A 26984-nucleotide genomic window follows, 5' to 3' on the forward strand; every position below is an offset into this window, starting at 1 on the left:
TTTGGAAATACATCAATTATAAAACTATCATGCTTCAGATGCCTTTCCTCAGCCAACATATTCTTCGGTGGAAAATCAGGAAAACTTTGTACCTTGGAGAATCTGACCCAGTGATAAATTCAAATTGTGTTGCCTTTTAAAATTTTGAACTACTATAATTAACAGCACGACTCCATGATGTATACGTTTCTTTAAAAACTAGAACAGCAGCTGCTCTCACAGTGTGGCATAATTATTCCCAAGGGGGAAATATGTAGTAAGTTTTAAAATATTCTCGGGAACTCTTTTCTAGATCACTACTAGACAGCTTTTGAGTCACAACAGGCATGTTACCCTGTTACTATAGTACAGAACAGCACAGTGCAGTAATCCCTCACCACCAAGGTTTTTATTCCAAAACAGTTATTTGGCTAGAAGTGGACCGTTAAGATACGGGATCAATGGAGTTACAATGAAGACAATGAAAGTGACAATTTATTAATACACAGTTAAGTTCTAGAAGGCATCTACTTTCAAAACAAAACTTGATTTCTTTTGTATTTACATTTTTTTGTTTCAATGCTAAAAGGCCTGGCCTAGTCACAATTATTGACTTCCTTCTGGGACACCATTTTCTGGGCCTGTGTTGAATGAGGATAAATTATCTTTTCTCTAAAATGCCACATGAACCCTTTCTATACTCCCACATGAAGAGGAATGGAAGGTAATTATTTGGTCTTTTCTTCTGTTTAAGGGAATAAACTGAACCACTCATTTTTTTTAAATCACACTTAAAACAGTGGACACATGGGCAAAAAAGTTCCCCAAAACTACTGTCTTACGGAATTTGAGAAGGGAGGTAATGTATGAAGCTTAACAGCTAGCTTCAAAAGACATCTTTCCAAAGAAATTATACTACCTCTATTACATGTAAACCACCAACCAAAAAAAAAAAAAAAAAGTTACTCCATCACTTTATTATCCATAAAAAAGACTTCAACATTGTACTGGAAGATCTATTTAAGCATAAATAGTACTAAGCACCAATTACTAATCTGAGGGCCTCCTCACAGGTCCAAGGGCAATGAGTAACCTCGAGAAGCAGGTGACTGCACAAGCAGTAAGCTATGGATTAAAAATTAAAAGGATTTCACATTCTTTCCAAAGTGTACTGCCCAGTGTCTGGCACACACACGTTACAATATGACAATTTGCTCTATTTGTGAGCACCTGAGTTTATTACAGGGGATTACACATGCATATGATAGAATCTGGCTCCCGGTACAGTCAAAGGAGAACAGCATCAAGCCACCAAATGTGCTGATCTTACACTGAAAAACGTTGACTGAAAACATTTCAAGGGTAATGTAAACACAAGAATAAAACTGGCTCTATTACTTAGTGATGTGGTTTTATATGCTACATATGTAGACCTCTCTTTATAAAATGAATATGGACAGTGCTGCAATAAAAACTCATGACACGTCAAGTTGCTCACCTGAAGAAAAACCCTATTATAGTTCAGAAAATAATGCAACCAATTTTAATTTAATCTAGATACAGGTACTTTATTTACAAATATTTAGATTAATAGCATTTTGTTACATCAAATGAAGAGTACAGCAGTCTGAATAAATCCTTCGGTCACAAAAACAATAAAACCCACTGTAACTAACTTTGGGAGTCAGGATATTGCACCTCAACAAGCCGCAGTCTTTAGTTTGTGATTGCTACCTTATATCCCAATGGGTGGTTTGTTTGTTTTGTTTTTGTAAATATACACACACCCCAGCAGGTCATGGTCCCTGGGTGAGTCCCTTGTGATGCAACAGTGTAAGCAAAATGGATCACTGTTAAGTCTTTAACAGAATATACCGATCTACTCCAGAAATCTTATTTTTTAAAAAGTTAAAGACAAAAATAAAAATGAATCCACAAATTAACCAAAGCCTATTTTCTGCACATTCCAGTTTTGGCTTTTATTTAACATTGACTATACAATACTCTGGTACTACCACATGTTTACAACCCAGAAAGATGTACTTTTATGTTAGTGTCTGTAAAGAGGGATTTAAAATGTGTATTTTAAACACAGCAGTTGAGCTGAGTGCATTTTCTATAATACGCTGAGGTGTTACCTATTCTACTTCAAATAAATTCTCAATTCCCAGCCACTGAATCATAAACACAATTAAAAAACCAACAGAAATGAAGAACTTAATAAAACATGTTTGTTGTCCAAAGAAATAAGATTGTTTCTCTTGCTATACAGTATTAATTCAGTGGCCAAACCACCTGGTGCAAAGTAATAACTTTGTATCCGCACAAGCACTGAAACACCTTTAGAAACACTTTCCCTTTTACGAAACAATTTATGCCAACATGACATAAAACAGCCTCTCATACTATGAACACAGGGATATCTTAAGTTATTTCACTGTAGGGTTAAAAATGCACAATTTAAAATCCCTTAACAGCAGACCTGTGGTTCTGACTGTCCAGTTCAGAATCTGACCATTCCAAGAAGATAAAGGTATAAAAGCTTAAAATGTGCAATAATAAACCCAGCCTTTTTTCTTTTCTATACAGTAAGGCAAAAATGCAGCCTGTAATGCAAAAACGTTTACAAAAAGAGAAAAGCAGGTTAGCACATTGTCGATTGCACAAGAACAGTTAAGAAAATCAGCAGGTAAGCAACAGTGCAAAGATGGAACAGAATCTGCTAGTGTTAATCGTCTGATGCTAGGAGCTCTTTCCAGCATAATGTCCCCAAACACTGCCAGCACCAAGGGGTGGAGCCAGTACTACCTGTGAACTGCAGTTGTGTCTATTTCTTTGTGTGAAATGGAAGGGAGTAACATGGTCACATATAGGTCATACTGTACAAACTGGTATTTTATACTGTTCCAATGCCAGTAATCAATTTATTTTCTTCATTAAAATAATATACACAGAATGTATTGTTAGTTCGATTCCTTCAAATTTTATACATATTTACTTTCTGTTAAAGAGAAAAGGATAAAATGGTATAAAAAAAGATAAAGCTATTAATTAAGCACGAGAGAGAAGATAAATGGATATTTTCCCTGTGCGAGGCTAAGACAGAAACAAACCTCGTCAAGAAAAATGCCACCCACACAACAGGAAATTTATCCAAAACAAAACAAAAGCAGTTATAGAACCCCTTCTCTACCATCAGAAGTCATTTCGCAGCAATAAACTTATTGGTTACAACAGACATACTTGAACAGTTAAGGATGGGAAGAAAGGCTTAAGATATCACCAAATTAAACCGTACAGTGAGACAAAGCCTTGCCAAAGGGAGGGTAAAAATCATGAAGTCCAGCATCAGTGCTCAGTTTAAATCATATATTGGTGACATACTTATCACGAGGACAAGGGGGAAAAAAAGTCTAGATTTACCATGCAGGAGAGATTTATTACTCTACTTGCCTTTGATAACCTGATTACATCTAGTTGTTTAGCAGTTTAGTATTGTGTTAAACTGTTTTTACAACAGAGTTTTTTCTTTTTTTTTAATTAAACCCAGTAAGATGTACAGAAGACAATGAGGCAGTAAAAAGTACTGCTTCCAACAGACAGAGGTGAAAGGTCAAATGAGGGGCCACGGCAAAGAGGTCACTAGCAGCCACAGCCTTCTCTCTGGGGTTGGGGTTCACTGGTTAGCCGGCCTCCCTGCGGGGCTGAAGGTTTGTGTTGTACACCAGACTCAGCAGCATTCAGATCCAAGCTTCCATCCTGAATGTTCTGATAGATTTTCTTGGCAGCCTCAAGGAAGGCATCTTCTACATTCTCTCCCCTAAGAGGCAATTGATAACTTTATTGGAGAGCCAGTTTTCTACAAAAGACAAGACACTGACCTTTTGCTAATCTTTAGTTAACTGCCATGATGTCTTCAACTTAACCACTGTCATCTAATAAGAGATTACCAGAACACTGAGCTAAGAGAACATGGAAAACTATTTTCTTTTTTTTTTTGAGATACAGTCTCACTCTGTCACCAGGCTGGAGTGCAGTGGCCCCATCTCAGCTCACTGCAACCTCCACCTCCCAGGTTCAAGCGATTCTCCTGCTTCAGCCTCCCGAGTAGCTGGGACTACAGGTGCACACCACCACGTCCAGCTAATTTTTGTATTTTTAGTAGAGACAGGTTTCACCATGTTGGCCAGGATGGGCTCGATCTCCTGACCTCGTGATCTGCCTGCCTTGGCTTCCCAAAGTGCTGGGATTACAGGTGTGAGCCACCACGCCCGGCCGGAAAACTATTTTCTATGGAAAGCATACATACATACATGTACTGAAAGCCCTTTCTACAAACCCTATTTGGACAACTACATGTGTTATATGCAATCATTAAAATACTGTATGTTAATACACACCATGACAATTGAGATAGGTCATTTCTGTGATAACAGAGAGGATACTCCAAACAGAAATGAAATCTCTCCAAACATGCTGAAAAGAATTCCAAGAATAATATGGTCTGCTCAGCCAAGCATGAACTGAGCTGTTTTTAATCGGGTGATGGTGACATAATCATGCTTAGCCACGTTAACACCTCCATTCAGTTTTCTTTGGACTAATAGCACAGCTGAGACTAAACGAAAACAGGTTAGCCTCTCCTCACCACAAGAAATTTTTGGCCTAATAAATGAAGAACAATGATGGGTGTACCACAGTTCAATAGCACACATGGAAGAACAATTAGAAAATGTTCACTATGCTTCTGAGTAGACGCTATTCCCTTAAATCATGCTTTTTAATGTGATCAAAAGTATTATAGGAAGAACAGATTGACCAAGCTTATGTCTGAGATGCCAAACTCAACCTCACTTGTGAAAAGTCAAACACTGTCATTTGTGAAAAGTCAAACACTTTCGAAATGTAAACAGTTTCATTTATTAACCTGGGTTACCAACAGGCATAATCAAGGTACAATCTTTTAAGTAACAAAAATTCCTATTATTTTGAAATGTAAAAAAGGAAGCAAAGAGATGTTTGCTGTTCTTCCTGCAGTAAGCATTACACGTTTATAGGTAGTACTTTATATGTGTATAGACATTATATACTTTTCATATATACAGTTCTACTGTGAAACTTGAATATAATTGAAATATCTATATTTTGGTCACACTTACGTTTTTGCACTCGCTTCGAGGAACAATAAGCCTAAAAATAAAATTCAGACTACAATTAGGACACTTCAAACTAACTCACAAGTGCACTTCTTTAGTAACATCTGAAAAAGTTTCCCATCAGTTTTTAGTACTCCTCCCATAGTATTTTATGAAACAGTATGTAAGTTTGAGGTGGAGAGCATCTTTATATTTGTCACTAAGTAACTGTACTGCTCCAACATAAATCACACAGAAATAGAAAAACATTTTGTTACTTCCTCATTCTTGAGATTTCTGAGGTGTCTGCATTAAAAGAAAATGCAAAAAAAACCCAACAAAACTGTCAATCCCACCTTTCCTTAATAATTCTCCCAATTGTGACCATTAAGTCTTAAAGAAACCCACCGTTTTCTTCAGCAAACTGTTTGGCTTCTTCATATGTAACATCTCTCTGTGCCTCCAAATCTGCTTTATTTCCTATGAGAATTATTACCTAATTTGTGATCAAAAGAAAGACACCTTATAACAAAAGCAGTAATTTAAACCAACCATGCAAATTCTGAAATCCAAAAATCTTGATAGAAAAAATAACTGGGCCTAAAAAGAAAACCAAGTACTAGCAATTATCCACTAGACAGGGCTACAGATTCATGAAGTCATTACTACAAAGGACCTTAGCAATGGTCTAGGCCAGGGGTTGACAAACTTTCTGTAAAGAATAAATAGTATATTCTTCAGGTTTGTGGGCCTCATATGGTCTGTTACATGTTCTTTGCTGGGTTTTTTGTTGTTGTTGTTTTTAACAACCCTCTAAAAATCTAAAAATCATCCTTAGTTCACAAGCCAGTCAAAAACAGGCTGTGGGCTGAATGTGGCCCGTAGGCCATACATACTTTGGTGACACCTGGTCTAATCCAAAAATTACGATATAGCTTAGTAAGATTACTAAGGGTTCATGGACAAGCTCCAGGGACCTGTAAATACCTTGAAATACTGTAAATACTGTAATTGTGGACATTCCCTAGAGGAGAAGGTTCATGGCTTCCATCAGATTTTCAAACAGTTCTGAGATCCTCAAAAAGTTTGAAAGCCACTAGGTTCAACTCCTTTAGGCTACCAGTAATGAAATTAAAGCTCAAATAAGGCAAAAGGACTTGCTGAAGGTCACTCAGTGAGTCAGTGGTAGGAGGACATTAGATCTCCAGTAGAAACCCAAACTGTGATCTTCAGACAAATACTATCCTACCCCGCACTATCCCTAGACAGGACTGAGTTTATAGTTAACGGTAACTGATAAGAGACGTCTATGTGTATACACAAGGGGCAGCTGGGAGTAGGGGTTTGGGGGCACGTATGCAGTAAGTTCAAATCCAAGGCAAAATATCACCCACCCACCTATATCTACCTTGGAACCATTCATACAAGTGAAGTTAGGCCAAAGTTAAAGGCAGCTCTGCAAAGTTGTACGAAAAAAATATGTACCCTTGGGAAACAGCAAAAGGCTTTGGCCTTTAGCTGGGGTGGGGAGGGGGGTTATGGATAAACTTTGTACATTTATGAGCTTATTTGACACCAATCTGTAAAATCCTTCCCTTCTTCCCCCTTCCAAACAGATATGGTAATCTAGATATGAACACTTCAGGAATGGATGGTTTCAACTAAAAGGCACTTCAGCCATTAACTTTTTTTTTCATGTGAAATTACAGCTCCTGGCTCTTCCACTTTCAAAAATGTGTGTCCATAAACCAAATAATCATTTTGATCTGAATGTAAACCTCATGCAAGGACAGTTAAGTAGTACAACAAAAGTGAGCATTCTTTAAACAGTGTGGACAAAGTGCCCACTGTGAAGGGGAAGAAACTTTCACACACTATCCATTCGTCTTTTAAAAGAATAAAATAATGATACTTAAAAAGGAAATCAATTTATAAAAAATCAAGTCTGGTAAAGCCACAATGACTAGCATAGGGCCATTATAAGATAGGTACTCAAAACAAGAAATACTGCCCCGCTCCTGATTCCCTATGAATCTCCAAATAACGCTTCTTATCTCCCTGAAAGGGAAGACATAAAGTGGCATGCTAATTACAGAGATACAAAACATGCCCACAACAAAATGGTAAAGAACACAACTTCTACACAGAAATCAAGGGCAATTTTATAGAAAATGAAGCACTTAAGAAAAACTCAAGAAATTTTTTTTCTCCTGATCTGGTTCTATTTCAAAGCACATAAATGAGGCAGGAAGGACACAGGGCGGGAAGGTTAATTTTATTATACTCCTCCACGGGCCCTCTATAATGAGTTTTGTTTTTAATATTTTACTTGAAATAGCTATAGACTCACAGAGGCTTACAAAAAATAACAGTGAGGTCCTGTGTATCCTTCACCAAACTTCCCTAATGGTAGGATGTTACGTAACTATAATACACTCTTAAAACCAGGAAACTGACATTGGTACAATCCCCAGCTCTTATTCAGATTTCAGTTTTTACACATTCTCAGGCACATGTGCGTTCGTGCATGGGTGGTTCTATGTAATTTTATCTCAGGTGCAGATCTCCATCATCACTATCAGGATACAGAACTGTTCCATCACTACAAAGAAACTGCTTCTGTGCTGCCCTCTATGTCATCATACACCACTACCACCCTCCACCCCCTTTGCTAACCCCTGGCAATCACTAATCTATTCCCCATCTCTACAATTTTGTCATTTTGAGAATGTTTTCTAAATGAAATCATACAGTATATAAACTTTTGAGATTGGCTTTTTTACTGGGCATGATGCCCTTGAGACCCAGCTCAACTGCTGCATATATAAAGAATTCATTCCTACGTACGGCTTAGTAGTACTCCACTATAGAGATGTTCCGAACTGTTTAACCATTCACCTGTCAATGGCCAGGTTGGGAAACACCTAGGTTTCCAGTTTTAGGCTACTGCAAATAAAGCTGCTATGAACACCCATCTATAGGCGTGTTATGTAAACCTTGGGTTTAATGCGGTAATGGAAATGTAAGTTTCAGGCACAGTCTCTAGCATGATAGGCAAACAATGTTAACTGACTCTCAATGTGATTAAACCACCGTTTCCTGACAAAAGCTAATCTTACCACTGATTACACAGTTCTTGAAGGAGGCCTCTACCAAGTGTTGGGGGTATAAAGCCAAGTGAGATACAAGCCTTGTTCCTGAGAAACTCAAGTCGCAGCTCAGTGCGTCTTTCCTCACACTGTTCCTGGCATACCCTCAACAATATCTACTGAAACTTCACTCACTCCTCAAGGACCAGCTCAAACATCACTCCTCTGTAAAGCTGCTTTCTCTCCAGACGGCACTGATCATCCTAGGCTCTCCAGCACTGTGCCAGTCCCTCTATTTCTAATTCATGCTTCAATCTACTTTGCAGCACAGTTATCTGCATACCTGCTGGTTCTCTCCCTGCTAGACTATAAGTTCTTTGGGACCAAGGATCCATGTTTATCTTTGTATACTGCAGAGTCTAGCATGGTGGCTGGCCTTTAAAATCTCAATAAATATCATCTCAGTCTGGTTAAGAAGCTAATGTTTTAACACATATAGAATCCTTTTTATTTTTGACTGAAATTTTTATCCTTAATTCTCCTCCTCTAGTTGAAATTTTTATTGAGGTAATGCAGATTCACATGCAGTTGTAAGAAACAGTACAGAAAGATCTCTTCTATGTTTTGCCCAGTATCCTCCAATGCTAAAGTTTTATGACATTAATGCAGATCTCTTTTAAAATCATAATTTCAGATTTCATAGTCTTCACTTCACGAGATCACCACTACATTCATAATTGTAATAACAAACATGAACAAAAAACCTAGGTATAATAAAATGCAAAACCTGGTTTAATAAGAACTGAAAAATAACTGTTAGGTTTTCTTCAACTAATTGAAGAATACAATCAAAATTCTCTCATTCTTCGTACCTGAAGACAAAAATCTCACCAGTAAATGGCTTCCCTTTTTGGGTTAGCTTAGTTCTTACATTTTCTGCGTAATAAGATGCCATTTAACTTACAGTATTTGGATTGGTGAGATTCCTTGCATCTGTCAACCAGCTGCTTAAGTGGTTATATGTACTTCTTCTGCAAAAATAAAAGTTTAAATTTGTGACTGCCATATAATTATAGAAAAAAAAAACTTCAATATTTAAAATACATATTTAATCAACATATCCTAAAATAATTTTGCTTTGACCAGTTACTCAGAACAATAGTTGTGAAATACAACTGCATACTTTTCAAAAATCTAGCCAAACCTATTGTTTTTAAATAAACAACTCAATATCCAACAACTTTGATAATTACAGGTCAGGAGTAAATTGTTTACTCCTAAAAGCATACCGTAAACAGACCAACAAGCAAGCAAGGAACAACACAGTAAATTGAGGCAAACGCCAATGTGGAGTCAAAACTCAAATTACTTTGAAAGTAATTTCAAAGAGGCACTTTGAAAGTTGTATCAAAATGCCTAACCATGACACATTTAATGGAAGACATTTTTGCTTGTCTTTAAATTTTAATTTCATTAAAAACCAAGTCACACTATTATAAGCTGGCACACAATTCACCTTTCCTTAATAATTTAAAGAGCAAGCTAACCATAACAGCGTAAAATTGACTTTGAAGACATTTGACAAGAATTCAAGTCCCCAGATATCAGTGAAAAAGTTCGTCCTAACTTTGTACTCTTATCTATCAGACAGCTAAATCATTCTGGAATTCTAACTGTCCTATTTTTCTACTTTCTCCAAGCAAGAGTTTAAAAACTCATAGGCTCATTTTCACTAGCCAAGTAAGCTCTAAGATAGTAAACAAACCCAAATATTTGTAATACTATACACAGTAGAATCTACCAAAGGGGTCAAAAATAATAAAATTTTTGAGGTTAAAAATGTTTCTGATTTATAGACTCAGAATGTTAGTCTATCTTACTCATTTAACATGTGAGGAAACAGAAGCCCATAAAGACTTAACTGGTGTCAAAACCAGGCCTAGAACTCTTTTACAAATACCACATGTCCTTTAAGTGTTTCTAGTTTAGTCCTGTGAATATATTCCATGATCTCTAGCTGCCAGTTCTCATAGAAAATTTGTTATTCAAAGTATATAGTTCTTTCCCAATGAGAACTGAAAAGAACTCCTTAGTCAGACTTTTATTGTGTTACATCATATTATTCATAAATCACCACTTAGATGTCAAAAAAGTCATATATATCAAAATAGCCCCTTTCCCCCCAATGTTTTAGAATTTTCTAAGTAAACAATGATAAAATATCATTTTTAAAAAGCACAAGCCTTATCTGTGTTTGATATTTGTATTATTGGCATACCTTGACTTTACACAACAGGTATGTTTTACTACTTCATGCATAAACCTTAAACAAGTCCGAACATTTCTACTGACTTTGATGAATTTTAAAATTTCAAAGCTGGCACAGAGAGTGAAGTACACAGAAAAGCCTAGTACCAAGATCATATAAACCATATTACTTACATGTACCATAACTTCTGCAAATGATTCTGGTAATTGTTATTAATTTTAAATTCACTATCATTGTAATTTTAAATCTATAAATAAATATTATTCAAACATTAATTGGTGGTACTAGTACTACAAAAAGGCGCTAAAATACTAGATATGTCAAAATGTTACGGCAAAACAACTGTCACGACAGGCTACGCTGTCAATTTAGAAAAGCACCCTGTAACAATGAGAGTTAATGACAAAAATAAAAAGAGACTTTTACGTTTGTAAAATGTCAAAGAATAATAGAAAAAAACTGGTGTCATGACTGCAACATCAAAGTCACTAGGAAGTATCACTTTAGCACCTGACTAAAGCCTGGGGCACTCTTTTCCAGTAACAGTTTTTATTACAATATAATGAACGTATCATAAAGCTTATCCTTTTAAAGTACGTAATTCAGTTGTTTTAAGGATAGTTACAAACTTGAGCACTGATCACCACTATCTAATTCTAGAACATTTTCATCACCCCAAAGAGAAACTCTGAACTCACTTAGAAGTCACTCACTCCCCATCCTCTGGCAATCCACTTTCTTTCTCTTTTACCAGAATATAAATTCTGGATGTTTCATAAATGAAATCATACAATATGTGTCTCTTAGTGTCTGGTTTCTTCCACTTAGCATAATGCTTTCAAGTTTCATCTATGTTGTGGCATGTATCAGTATTTCCTTCTTCCTTATAGCTGAGTAACATTTCATTGTATGGATATATCACATAGTGTTTATCCATTCATCAGTTGATGCACGTTCTCAGTTGATGCACGTTCTGGTTGTTCCCAGCTGAAATACCTTTTTTTGACGACTTGAATAGACACAGATTTTACCAAAAGTAGTAACTATGCTTAAAAGATATGCTTAAAAGCAAAAACAATATTCTTAGCACACATCACCATACTTAAATTTTATTGAGTTTTTAATTATGTGAAGTCTTCAGAAATGCATTCCTCACAAAACTAGACAGTTCTGTGTAGGCGGCCAGGTTTATTAACAGTCTTCCCATAATACTCATGATCATATCACTGATTGCCTGGCTATAATGAAGGGCATTAAGGCTTGTTTCCCTCTGTTTTGCTCTGAGGCCACTCAATTCTAGAATTTACTGAAACTTTAGGCACTATAATCATAATTAGTCAATATCTTTATTCTAAGGCAGCATTTCCCAAAGTGTGTTCCTCAATAAAATAAGCTTAGGAAGCACCAAATTAAATAAAGTCATACAGCAAAGAATTTCTTACTGCAGAACTTCCTGGAGTCTTAATATGCTAATGCGCATTATGACACATCAAGAGGAAACCTTATAAGGAATTTTCCGAAAGGAAATATGCTTTAAACTCTAATTATCACTTGGTCCCACTCACCCATCTTTACCCCCAAGAAAGAGAGTCACATTGCTTTTGACTGGCACTTTAGGTCAACATGAAAGGTGATCCAGTTCATTTTCTAGCTTACAGTAGACAAACAGTGCAGGGTCTAATCAAGTGGCACAGTTTTCCATGTTCTCCAAAGTCAAACCTTTATGTACAGTAGTTTTATTACTTTACATCAAGTGCTTTGGAATTCCAGAAACAGTCATGTTGAAATAAATTTAAACCTACTGCATGTAGTATTTGAAGTCATTTCTATCCATTTTAAGAGAAAAAAAAATAAAGTAAATAAATACTCAAAGACCTTCAGATGCAAGCATAAAATTTTTTATAATCTACCATGCTGGATTAGCAAAACTCTTTGCTTGGCCTTCTTTTGAGGTGTAAACTTTAACAACAGAGACTAAATAGAGTAAGTCCCAAGAGTGAGTTGCTTGTTTTCTACTTAAAAGAACATTTTATATAAAATATTATTTCTCCTCAAATCCTTCAACAGAAGTTGCTCTTCAGAACTGTATTCTTCTATTAGCTTCACCCGATATCTCCCTAAATTTTTCTTCAGTCATAAAAACTTTCAGAAAATATCAATGTGTTATATCAAGTTTTACATGGCAACTTAAGAAACCATAAAAAACAAGTTCATTCAGTCATACAATTACAAACTAAAAAAAATGCCTAAGTCGATTTTTTAAAAAATGCCCAAAGTAGATTTATTTTCCCCATATGAAGGTTGAAGAATTATCTCTTACCTAGTGATATCATACACCATAAGAGCTCCCGCAGCTCCTCTGTAGTAGCTCCGTGTAACAGCCCTAAATCGTTCCTGTCCTGCCGTATCCCAAATCTGCAGTTTTATTTTTTGGCCACTAACTTCGATTATTCTTGTACCAAATTCAACACCAATTGTGTGAGGACAATCAGCCATAACTGTTAGGGAGGAAAAAAAGTAATAGCCCAATTTTCAGAAAACTTCAAATTAAGCCTAGAGGGGGAAAATCCACTAAACAAGCAAATGGCTTACTAATACTTACAGGCTATAAATAGACTAAAGCTACCACTGAAAAAAAAAATTAACAAACACCCAGAAGTAAGAAGTCAAGGAAATGTGACTATACTAGAATCGGGGTCAGCAAACTTCTATAAAGGACCAAGCAGAAAATATTTTAAGTTTTGCAGGTGAAAAGGTCTTTGTCACAAACTACTCAACTCTGCCACTGAGGCATAAAAGCAGCCAGAGACAATATGTAAAACAGATATGGTTGTATTCCAATAAATTTTATTCACAAAAACAGGCAGTGACTGGATTTGCCCCACTGGCCACCGTTCGCTGACCCCTCGACTAAAATAATCTGCTAAGTAAAAATAAGGATTTTAATTAATTCTTCACAATATCAACATTATACCATTTAGCCTTCTTACAATCATTATCTATAACAGATCAATCAATGGTCTTGGTACCCTAGGAGTTGTTAGTCAAACAGATCTTATCCCAGAAAATATCAGTGTCTCAAAGAAAATCAGCATGTTTTATATATATATGCATATATTTTAGAGACAAGGTCTTGCTCTGTCACCCATGTTGGAGTGCAGTAGCACAAGCATAGCTCACTGTAACCTCGAACTTCTGGGCTCAAGCAAGCCTCCCACGTAAGTCTCCCAAAGCACTACTGGAATTACAGGCATGAGCCACCACACCTGGCTAATATATACTTCTGATTATACAATGACAAGTTATATACGTCTAAGCCGATGAACAAATTTATTAGTCCTTTCTTTATAATAAGGCCACTTAAAACCTAAACCCACCATTCTCCAGTACAAGGACACAGACTGCTGGGCACTTCATAAAATGTTACACCAAACCTCTGTGTAAGCAGCACAAAAATGTCAAAGAAATAATTTCAACTATACAGAAACACTTTCAACTATATTTAGCATATCAGTTACAACACATTGGTCCCTTCTATCACCCAAGAAAGAGTAGAAAGAATTCCATTTTAAGTATTTCAAAGCTATTATTTAACAAATGATACATGCAGCAAATTTCTCCTGATAAGATAATCAATTCCTATAACAGAAAGTCAGAGAATAAAAAGATTAAGTTTGACATTATTTTATGTATTTTTAAAAATTATTTTAACATCAAGAAATCAAAACAAGTGAATCAGACTATATAATGTGTATAAAAATCAACACTAAAATATGCTGGCATATTTCATTTTATCTGTACCCATTTAAAAAAAAGTACAAATATAGGGAAAGGTTATATTTAAATGCATGAAGTACACTGAAAATGACACTTTCTAAAAAGTAGAAACATGGTGATAGAGAAAACTGTTAATGTTTACCTCATGTATTGAACTTACATTTTTTTTCTGTAAATTGATGAAGCAAGCAAGATTTTCCTACTCCCATGTCCCCTGTTTAAAAAAAAAAGAAGTTTCAGGTGGCAATTACATTTCTCAATTTTATGCAATGATTGCTATATTTCTTACCATATAACATATCACAAGTTTCTGGGACACTTAACAGATTTTTATTTTCCTACTTTATAATGATTCAAAAGTTTTCACTGTCTGTGAGACACAAATGGAATATTATTCCCAATCTTTAGCAGTGACAGAATTTGGCTGTAAATTATTACTGTTAATAAATAGCCACCAGCTGGGAAGTGCTTATTTTTTTAATGGAATTTTTTTACTTTGAGCTGTTTCAAAATTTTATGTTTTTGTTTTATTTTGTTTTGTTTTTTCCTTTAACTCATGCATAGAAGCAAAAAATATCAAAAAGTGACAAATGGGGTAGCATGTAACAAGCAGAAATAACAAACTGAGTTCTGGAAGCTTGATTCACTAGGTCCCTGTCTTATACTTCTTGTATTATTCTATGAAAGAAAATAATTTGCATTACATGAAAACCCCAGGAGAAAAGATGTCATCTCTGACTGTACTATAGCAATGTTAACCCTTGATGAAGGAAACATTAGAAAGGACACATTAAGGTCAACATGAAAGCAAATTGTTCTAATGTGAACAATTCATTGAAAAACGCGTACTTTCAAATGTAGTTTTATGTTTAGATAAATAGCATTAAGACTTAATTTAAGCAAAACCTTCTTGAAACTTAAGAAAAAAACACCAATTAAGAAAAATATTATATTTTATATATATATAACACAATTGATTTGGAATCAAACAATATTCTCTACCAATTTTTCCTTATAACGGAAACCCAGGAGAATCTGAGAGCTTTCACAGTATTTTAGCAAAGTTTCTGCACTCCTTGAAACACTGATACTTCCTAGCATCAACAAGCTTTCAAGCAGCCCTCAAGAACAATGAACATCACTTCACAAGGTACCCACCAACACTGTACCACAGAAATATCCATGGCCACAATGCAAAAGCTGCATTGCTAATGCAAACATAAATCTTATAAAAGGAGTTTTAGTTTTACAGTAAGAAAATCACTCACTCCTGAAGTGGTACTGTTTAAGTATTAACATATAAATATTTTGTATGTTAACCTTCTTTGGGAACAAGAGTGTAAGTTAAATAAACTTACCAATAATAATATATTTAAAGATGTAAGAGTAGTTGTATGGTGCAGTTGCCATGGTGGCACTAAAAACAAAGAAATCTCTGTTACTTCAGAAGGAAAGCATATACAAGTAATTCAAACAGATCACTGCTATCCTTTAAAGGTAGAAAAGGACACTGAATACAAACAAATGTTGGTTACAGTAAGTCAGAATAAAACTGCATTTCACAAGTTGATCAAATACACAAATTCTCTTGGATGAATGATGCTTACACATTCTCATGTGCTATCCACAGAAATATAAGAAACCATTTATACCAAAACTCCAATATTTCACTTAATATCCACTAGAACTTAAAAGTATAATTAAAGAAACAAAAATATCCAATAAGTATTAATCTGAAAATTGTCAAACAAAAAAATCTTTATAAATTTAAGTTAAACATCACTATAAATAGTCTCTTCTCCCCTTAAAGTCCCCTTGCCTGTTAAATGATCAAGTAAGTTACTAATGATCTACTTGTTCAGAACTCTGATTTTAAACAGAATGGTATATAAAGGAACCACTTAATTTATACACACAAAACAACATTTTTACTCTACTTTAAATCAACAGTTAGCAGAGCAAAGAGCAATCGTATGATTTCCAAATCAATGTTGGAACTAGACTAAATCACATGAAACTGTTCTTCCTATAGATTTTTCAAGTCAATTTTTATTGGCATTTTCATACAGCTCAACCTAATACAGGACTTGCAGATTATCACACACACACACACACACACACACACACACACACACACACACACACACACACACACACACACACACACACACACACACACACACACACACACATTTTTTGAAGACCAGGCTGGACTTGGGTCTTGAACTCCTGGCCTTAGGCATTCCTCCCATCTCAGTCTCCCAAAGTACTAGGATTACAGGCATGAGCCACCGCGCCCGGCCAGATTAACAACATAGTAAGTGCTTCCCATATACTATTCTAGGGACTGAAAGAAATAATGTCATAAAATTGTACTTATGATTGCAAAATTTGAAAGCTTGTGTATTAGAAGATATTTCAAAAGATCACAGCCCGTTTCTTACCCTCAAATAGACTTAACCTAAAGAATTCTAATTTCTCTCCTACTTAAAAAGAAAACAAAAAACTTTCCAATTTATTCAAATGAATGATCTGAACGTGTAAGACACTGTGCTAGGTCCTAGAGAGAAACAAGGGGGTGAACTGTAAAACTGGTAATAACTTTCAATAAAGTTTATTCTCAAACCAGCTTTCAGCTTAAGACAAAAATTATTTATACATATGAAGATTTCCCCGTTTAAAAAAATCTGACTTACAGTATTTTTAAGCCTCGCTTTTAGTGTTTCTGTCAATGTCACATTACACAAGCCAGACATTTAATATGACTGGAGAAATTTATTTACTGAAATTATCACCTTACTATATACCATACTTCAAGCAAAAGTTCTATATAATTAATTACATTTAACCCGCAGAAAGAATATGTATTTAAAACAAGTGTATTATTATAAGGGAAGAGGAAGTTGTTAATTACAGTAAAGTATTAATCACTTCCACACATTACAGTCTTCTCACTTAGCTATCTGTATTACATTTAGTGAAAGTAGAAGCCTTGTTACCCATTCCAGTTTGGCATGTTCTAACAAATTTATAATCAGTCTCCTGCATCACAGAAAACTCCCTTAACCAGTTCTTTCAGAAAAGGAAGTTTTTCTAGTTAGATTAACTGATTCTGAACATCATAACAACTTTATTCCCTTTTCCAGGCACTAGGGACTCAAAACTTTTAAGAATGAACTTGGTCCTGAAACTAAAATTGGTCTGGATTATTTACCTGATCTCTGAACCAGATGCCAAACACAAGGGGAAAAAACAATCTCTTACATTAAAAATATTTAAAGAGTATTAACTTCTTAACCTGAATTCTTCCCGACTCTTCTAATCAATTTTTAATTCTTCTACATTCTTTCCCCATTCAAACCTGGGTAAAAGTAATCACTTAGTCACCTTCAAACCAACATGGCACATGGATACATATGTAACAAACCTGCACATTGTGCACATGTACCCTAAAACTTAAAGTATAATAATAATAAAATAAAATAAAAAATTATTGGCCGGGCGCGGTGGCTCACGCTTGTAATCCCAGCACTTTGGGAGGCCGAGGCGGGCGGATCACGAGGTCAGGAGATCGAGACCACGGTGAAACCCCGTCTCTACTAAAAATACAAAAAAATTAGCCGGGCGTGGAGCTACTGGGAGAGGCTGAGGCAGGAGAATGGCGTGAACCCGGGAGGCGGAGCTTGCAGTGAGCCGAGATTGTGCTACTGCACTCCAGCCGGGGCGACAGAATTACTGTCTCTTCTGTGCTCTTCTCCCTTGATTTTCCTAATTTCTTTCCCTCTTCTAACTAAAGGTTGTAGCTGTACATACTTTGCTCCTTCTATTTTATGTTAAAGCTATGACTTCTAACAATCTCAAATTTCTACTTCAAATGCTTTAAAGACTATCATAAAATTATGACCCAATTTTAGTTGTACTAATTTGTGTACTTGCTAATTATCATACATTCATTAAATATGTGAGATAACTAATTTTGAAAATGTATCTTAAAATTACAAACATTCATATAGTAGAAACTATTTCCAAATAAAAGAAATGATCACTATTTCAGATTGAATACCAGGGCTCTGTCTCACCACACCACACATTTTTCTTGCTCGTTTCTTTAAAAATTACAAATAAAAACCATAAAAGCAGAATTAAAGGAAAACTACTCAAACTTACTAATTTCAGTAAACAAAGGCAGAAGACATCTACCACTGTAGCCACCAACACTCACAACAGGTCTTCCCTTTCTTATTCTAAGAAGATACTGTCTAGATTTAAATATATTCCCGTAGTTGACTGATATTAATACATTTCAGTCAAAAGTATTTGCAGTAGAATTATATTCAAATACTAAATATGCTTAATGTTGCTTTAACAAAAGATTTCTCAGTCTCATTTCGTGAACACGAAACATACCATTGTTAAGGTGAGGAATATATTTTTACCTAACTTTGGAAGGGAAAAAATTCTTCCCCTATTATTTAACAGTACTTTTGCTTTACTTAGAGAACTCTTGAGTCTAAAAAAAAGGACAAGAAATGCTGGTCTAGTTCAAACTCTGAAAATATGAGCCCCCTTAACATTACAATCCCCATAAATTAAAAAAAAAAAATCTTGGTAATATTCTATAACTCGTATACAACTACCGGGACAATTAAAATTCACTTTATTCCACATTTGACAAAAAGTATTCGAATCAAGTTCATATGTAAGTAAAAGATCTTTATTGCCTTTAAAGGAAAAAAAGTACTACATATTTAGACAACAGGCATTTAACACATAATCAACAATTTGCAAACTAATAAGAAATACAATTGTTAGTTACTATTTATTGGGTACTTGACATATGCCGGGCAATGTGCTAAATATTTTACATACAATTTCATTTAATCCTTACTACTATCCTATAACACAGTTAATTATTATCCTCATTTTACAGATGAGGACACAGACTCAACAGGTAACATGCCCAGGTCACACAGCCAAGTCTGTACTGAACCTAGGACTGTTTTGACTGCAGAGATCCCCTCTTAACCACCACACCATCCTGCCCTCTCCACCGTCATGCCTCCTCCACATGGTTATGAGATGTACCATGTAGCTCTGCAGTATTCACTTGCTTAATTATAATTTAATATTCTGAATAAGATACATGAATTACATTCAGAGGATGCACTGCAGTCAGAATTTATAGATATAAATGACTGGTAATACTAATTTATAATACTATAATTCATCTACTTAGAAAAAGTTTCTTGAGAACACTTGACAATAAACCATGTAATGATCTATACTACTTTTTCCTGTATTGCCTTATATAATTCTTACTTAATTCTCACAACTCTGTAGAGTCATTATCATTATGTCCACGCAAAAAATTAAAGAAACTGAGGGTTGGAGAAATTCACTCATTTGGCCAGTGTTATAAAGTTTGTAAATGGTAGACCTAGAACTTGAACCCAGGCCTGATTCCAAAGACCATGATTTTCTCTAAGGTATTATTAGCTTATTTCAGGCATGTACAGGTAGACTGATAAGATAAAAATCAGAGAAAGAGGAAGGATGTTAGTGCATGCAAAATTTAGCTATAAACTACCCTTGCTGCCAAGAGAAATATTTACTAAATGCATAGTAAACACTAACAATTGTGCCATGTATTCAACTGACTCCTTAAAAATATTAATATGCTTAATATTGCTTTAATAAAGGATTTCTCAACCTCATCTCCTGAACATGAAACGTACCAGTTTTCACCACTGTGGAAACATACCATTTCACCACTGTGAAAACATACCATTTTTCACCACCATTTTCACCACTGTTAAGGTGAAAAATGTATTTTAAAATGGGGTATGCCATCTTGTAAAATTCTGCATATTTCTTTCACTCAACAAAATCATAGACACATTTTCATGTCACTACATTTAGATCTAAATGGTTACTGAACACATATTAAACACTAATTATTGTTGTGACAAAAATAGAATGCATGGTTTCTATTTACTGAATCAGACACCTAAGATTACACAGACATATAAACGACTAGTTTTGAAACGTGTAGGTACAGATTTGAAGGTATACACTTCCATACATACTGCTTGTGGAAATGTGCCAACATTTTGGAAAGTAATCAGTATATTTAAAAATCTTAACAATAATCCAAATCACCCTTTGGCCCAGAAAGTATCCTACATATACAAAAGCTTCAGTCCATAAGGCTACAGGTATTAGTGCATTTAATGCACCATTTTTACAGCAAAAAACTGGAAATAATCTATCAGCAGGGAAATGACTGAATAAAGTACATCTATACTACAAAATAATATCCATCTAGTTTAGAAACCATTTTGATCGATATGCATTAACCTGGAAATACATGCATGATTTTGTTAAGTGAAAAAACACATGTTGCAGAGTTTTATGCAATAGCATACCCCACTTTCAAACACACACACACACACACACACACACACACACATTCAACCCTATATTCATATAATATGGAATACACACCAAATTGTGAAAAATACATGGACAGGAGAAAAAGGGAAGAGAGAAATTATTAACTTTTCTTTATATATCCCCACACTGACTTATTATAATGAATTAAAAATAAAATTTTCTCTACCAATAAATATTTCAAAAGCACTTTTCTATGTAATTTTAATACAGGTTAAAGAATACCCAAACAAAAACAAACAAATCTCCCACTCATAACATTCCCAACATTATTTCCGCATTTACTGATAATAAGGGGAATATCTTATGAAGCCAATAATACGACTGGCCTCAAAATAAAAAAAACCAACACTCAACAGTAGACGGCATACTTTTGGGGTTTTTTAATAGCTTAACTACTTACTGTTTGCTCTGATTTTAAAAACTGTTATACAGCTATTCTCCTCCTTAGAACCTATGATGTTACTGTATAATTTTTACATAGCTCATTCAAGACATAACAAGGGAAAAGCAACCCACTAAATATTCCAGGTAATTTAATTCTTATCCTTGTTATTTCCACTGATAAGTTTTTTCTGTTTGTTTTTTAACATGCATGACGTTTTGTTAAAAATACCAGAGCTGAGATGGACTGCTTCTGTGGTTCCAACATAAACATACCTGTTAAGTATCTACTAAGCACAAAGCATTGTGCCAGGCTTTGGCAAGATAGCAATGATCAAAAAAGACAATACTGTCTCTGCCTTCGTGGAACTCAAGAAGAGAAGCATGCTGACTTGCTTTAGAGGCCCACTAAAATGGACCACTACTACCTGATTTGTCAGTCAGATGGATAAAACTTCTGTAGTTAATCTAATAATCTAATCTAATAAAAATGAGTGGTCAATTTCCTCAACACTAGTACAAATAGCCCACCCACTTAAACCTAACTTTTGACAATATACTTAATGTCACTTTTATATAAACAATGTCAATGACTTTTAAAAGCTGGATTGCTTAATGTGGCAAGAAAAGTAACTTTGAAGGTCTTCTATATACAGGAAATAAAGTATTCTAATACTGGACCTCTGTTCACAGAAAGAAAGCACTTAACAACCAAAAAGCCAAAAAAAACCCTGCACTTACTGCTAAAGTTAAAAGGATTAATAGTGAAAATTTTACTAATGATATTGTGTCTGAGATTTGCTTCAAAATAATTTGGCAGTGAGGAGGCAAGTGTATATTGATGAAGCAAGACTGATCACTGTTGACACTGGTTGATAGGTATATGAATGCTCAGTATGCTACTTTATTTTGTATATATTTAAAATTGTCTAGAATAAGAAGCTTTTTAAAAGTCAAGTACAGTACCTCTAATACTTCTATTTTAAACTGTTGTCTTCAGCCATGCCTGGCATTTTTTACCACATAAAAATGTTTCAAGCCTTTTTTAAAAAACATGAAACATCTCTCAATAGCCCAAGTTTTCACATTTTATTTACCTTAAGTTTCCTCCACTAGCACAATATCTTACTGACTATGCAAAGATATTTGATATTGATAAAAATGAGCACTCCAAATTCTGTTGCAACGTTGAAGTATGCAACAATGATAAAGTTTAACTGTGATACAAAAAAAGCAACAACTTTTTAAGATGTAGCTTTAATTTCAAGGAATTTTTAAATAGCTATTATAATCTAAGGTTTTACGTCTTTACAATAACTGCCATTTATTGAGGGCCTAACACATGCCAGCTACTTTATAAACAGTTTCTAATCCTAAAAACTCATTTTACAAATAAGGAAACCAAAGTGATCTACCCGTGGTCATACTACCACTAAATGCAGAGCTAAAATTAAGGCCCAGGTTTAACTCTACATGTAGCTCTCCGGAGCTATGCTCCTCTCTCATTCATTCAAAAGATATTAAACACCCACTATGTGCCTGGCACTGTTACAGGCACTGATTTACTATATGCCAAGCAACGTGCTAAGGGCTTTCTTTAAACCCCATTTAATCCTAGCAACAACTCTAAGATGCAGGTCCAATTATCCCCTTTATAGATAAGGACACTGAGTCCGAAAGGTTAAGTAACTTGCTTAAGATCACTTAACTAGGAAGTGGCAGTACTGGAGGGGGAACCCTTGACAGTATGACTCCAAAACTCTTAACCACGACATACTTATAGGCATGATCAAGTAAAACTGCCTAAACAGAACTTGGAAGAAAAACTTTGGAAACGCTTGGGGGAATACAGGGGTAGGAGCTGGATTACTGCAAGGTCAAGTTTGTCCTCAACAATCAAATCTAAATGAAAGGCAGTTGTTCCTCTACAATATTTACCTTAGAAAAATAAAAGAATTTTTTAAAGGCAGTTGGGATAGTAACGAAATGAGCAGTAAACTTCGCAAGAGTTCAAATCTGGGCTCTGACACTTGCTGTGGGGTCACCAGGAAGGGACCTGTCCTCTTGGAACCCGTTTCTTCTTCATATATGAAATTGAAATCCTGGCATCTCTCCTTTGGGGTTTGTAAACATGAGGATTTGCCGGTGTAGTGGTTGACTTTATGGACTTCAGGTCATAAAAAGGTAATCAGCTGTCATCCAATGCGAACACAGTAAAAAAGGAATTAAGTTGTAACTACATTATAAATGGTCATGTCTGTAACCCTAGTCTAATCTTTGAGTGTAATACAGAAACCACCAGCCACAGTGTGAGCCGAAGTCAGTTTGTAACGTACCATCATCAGCCAGACACATATCACAACTTTAGGCCTCAGTTTCCTCACTTATAAAGTGGAGACAACTTATCTCCGAGGGCTACGCGGGGCAAGATAAATACGTACAAAGACACCTAAATATGTACCTGGCCCACAATTAAAACGCTTAAAACACTCCAGCTCTGTCGTCTTCTCTTAGATTCTAGAAATGCCACAACTTTCTCTTCATTATTTCTAGATGCTCTGTAGGTTCAGGGCCGTAGAGGCTGTCCACGGGCCTCATAGGAACGCACCAAAACCAGGACATCGCAAGCACAGGCGCGCAGACCCAGACCCCGGCCCCGGCCCGGCTGCAGGGCCGGGCTCCCCACATCGACAAGGACACCGGAGCTGCCCCGAGATGCAGAGAGGGCTGCGAAGAGCTGCCTTTGTACTCAGAGCCAGACGCGGCCTACGGGACGGGACCGCCACGTCTGGGGCTTGCGGGCTGCAGGGCGGCGCGGCACGCGTGGGTACACCCTGCGGGGGCGGGCTGCAGCCGCGGGGAACAGCGGCGAGGAGAGGGGGGCCCGCGGGAAATGCGGTACTGCCCAGCCGCGCCGAGAAGACGGGGAAGGCGAGGCCGGAACACACCCTTCCCTGCACGCCTCGGAGCTCCCCGCCAGTTGGGGAGGGCAGGAGGCTCAGGCCGGGGCCGGGCAGGGGACACCTCCGCCCCCGCCCGGGAGTCCTGTCAGGCCGGCGCCGCGGCGCTCACCGCCGACCCACGGGCTAGCCACGGCCTGACAGGGCCTGGCCCCGGGGCGCCGCCCGCCTGCGGCCCGGTCTCCGCCGTCGCCACACGTGCCCCTCTGAAGAACCCGGCGCGATGAGGTATCAGCCGGCCGGACACTGCGGAAGGCCCGGGTTACCTGGGGGGTTGCTGGTGGCTGGGCAGCTTTCCGGGAGGGAGGGGGGCGTCAGGACCAGGAACAAGAGTGCAGACGCAGCGGGAGAGGGGGCGGGGGCGGTCGGCCGAGGCCCCGGCAGGTACACTGGCAGGCCGAGAGGTGCAGACGCGCCGGCAGCAGTAGCGGCAGTAGCGGTGGCAGCGGTGACTGCTCCTGTGGCTCCCTCAGGATCTTCCTCGGGCTGGTCCAAGATGGCGGCACTCCCTGCACAGGGTTTCCTGTCACCCTCGCAATGGGCCGGACCACAAAAGAAGGGGGAGAAGATGCGCGCGCAGCTGGCGGAGCCCGGAAGAGGGTGGCCGAGGCCAGCCCGCTAGCCACGCCCCTTCCTCAGCCCTCACCTCTGGACTTGTCGCGCCGCCGCTGAGGCCCGCCCCATGGGCGCTCACGCCCGGAGGGAAGCTGGAAAGCGCGTATGCGCAAGCGCAGTCGCGTCTCCTCGCCTCTTGGGGGAGCTACTGCGCAGGTCTGCGTGGAACCTGGCGGGGTGCGCCTGCGTTTTGGAGAACTAGGATTGTCGCTCATGGAGACTTTTGAACTATTTTTAAAGCCAACATTTACCACTTATTGGACGCTTACCGTATACTGGCCACCATGCTAAGCATGCATTTACTGCATTCATTCAACGTGTATTTATAGGCGCATTTACTGTATATACCGCTATATGCTTCGTGTATACCGGCCCTGTCCAACAAACCTCGGAGGCACGCGTCCCCATTGTATCCATGGCGAAACTGAGGCTCAGGTTGGTCAACTCGCTTGTCCAAGATCACGCAGCTAGGAAGTGACCCTGCATTTCATCTCTATTTTGACTTCACTTTGGGGGTGCCTTTGACAGAGAGAAATGTGATATTTTTCACAATTTGTCTACCACCTGCCATCTTCCAACTTGCTCTGCCATTATCACTGCCCCAGAAGGTTTCGTGCTTTTCGGGTGCAGGGACACGTTTTGACTTTCTTGGGCCCTGGGCAGTGTTGCCTTGTGTGTGGCTTGTACATTACACACACACATATATATTTCACACACATATAAGTTAAATATATGTATAAATATTTAACTTATATTTTACAACTGCATTGATATAAAGATGACGTATCAATATTATATAACAAAATATTTTCTCTGACCTAAAAGTTCACTTTTTTCTTCTGACTTTAGATGAACGTAAGCCGGCCGGGCGCGGTGGCTCACGCCTGTAATCCCAGCACTTTGGGAAGCCACGACGGGCGGATCACGAGGTCAGGAGATCGAGACCATCTTGGCTAACACGGTGAAACCCCGTCTCTACTAAAAATACAAAAAAATTAGCCGGGTGTGGTGGCGGGCGCCTGTAGTCCCAGCTACTCGAGAGGCTGAGGCAAGAGAACGGCGTGAACCCGGGAGGCGGAGCTTGCAGTGAGCCGAGATCGCGCCACTGCACTCCAGCCTGGGCGGCAGAGCGAGACTCCGCCTCAAAAAAAAAAAAAAAAAAAAGGAACGTAAGCCAGGAGGGCTGGTAGTCTGCGCCTATAATCCTAGCTACTCGGGAGGCTGAGGAGAGAGGATTGCTTGAGCCCAGGAGTTCTGGGCTGTAGTGCACTGCGTCACTAGATAGAGTGTCTGCACTTAAGTTCAGGAGGGAGGGACCCCCCCAGGTTGCCTAAGGAGGGATGAACCGGTCCAGGTCGGAGACGGAGCAGGTCAAAACTCCCGGGCTGATCAGTAATGGGATCATACCTGTGAACAGCCACTGCACTCCAGCCTGGGCAACATGGGGAGACCCTGTCTCTAAAATAAATAAATACGCATTTTCGTTGGCCCCTAAAAGTATTGGAGGCCCTAAGCACTGTGCATACTGTGCTGTGCCTAATGGATAAGGTGGCCCTGCCTTAGTCCCCCACCCCCAAATTAAATCAATCTTTCTCTTAGCATTCAGGACCTTTTATGAACTGGTTCTGCCATGAACAAGTGAGATTTCACTGCAAAAGTGTGTGACAGTTTGTATATCTCATATTTTCAGAGAGACCTGGGTTCGAATTCCTGCTCTATAATGGTATGCAGTTGTGCATGTCACTTGATTTCTCAGATTGTCAGTCTTTTCTGCAATATGAAAGTAGTAATATCTCTCTCACATGGGTCTTTGTGAAAATTAAATGGGATAGTATATGCAAAATATCTGGTATATAATAAGAAATGGAAATGATTATTACATGATAATCTAATCTAAGGTGATATTGAAATCCTTTTGCAACCCTAGAGGTCTAGGCTTCTATTTCCATATTCTTTAATAAGTATAGTTTGTTGTCACACTTTAACATTTTGAAATTAAGAAATTTGCCTGTGCCAAGTAAAGGAGAAAACTGTGAACCAATGATCATTAATTGCCCAGGTATGAACTTAGACCTGGCTAGTAAGTTTCCTTATAGCCAATTGTCACCTGAAGGGAGATCTTTATGTATAGCTGATGTTTATTCAACACTTACTATGTACCAGGAACTGTCCTAAGAATCATGCATATTTTCTCATTTAATCCTTAGCACATCCCCATGAAGTCAGTACTATACCCCGTTTTATGAATGAAAAAACTGAGTGTCATACAGATCTAAAGTCATTTAGGTGAAAATTAGGTGGGACTTGAATCTGGCCACATGTGACC

At 37.5% G+C, this 26984-nt stretch overlaps 1 protein-coding gene across 1 annotated transcript; it reads right to left on the reverse strand.

Moving 5' to 3' along the window:
- Window positions 1–83: 83 nt before the first annotated feature.
- Window positions 84–24667, reverse strand: RAB14 (RAB14, member RAS oncogene family). Its single transcript, XM_032165011.2, has 8 exons — window positions 24310–24667; window positions 15608–15666; window positions 14410–14463; window positions 12793–12970; window positions 9168–9234; window positions 5523–5610; window positions 5139–5169; window positions 84–3799 (listed from the first exon to the last, which is right to left on the reverse strand). Exons 2-8 carry the CDS (start codon window positions 15657–15659, stop codon window positions 3622–3624), a joined length of 648 nt encoding a protein of 215 aa, XP_032020902.1. The 5' UTR covers window positions 15660–15666; window positions 24310–24667; the 3' UTR covers window positions 84–3621.
- Window positions 24668–26984: the final 2317 nt, after the last annotated feature.

The sequence above is a fragment of the Hylobates moloch genome, unplaced genomic scaffold (genome assembly GCF_009828535.3).
Source record: "Hylobates moloch isolate HMO894 unplaced genomic scaffold, HMol_V3 SCAFFOLD_10, whole genome shotgun sequence".
In the NCBI taxonomy this organism is placed as follows: domain Eukaryota; kingdom Metazoa; phylum Chordata; class Mammalia; order Primates; family Hylobatidae; genus Hylobates; species Hylobates moloch.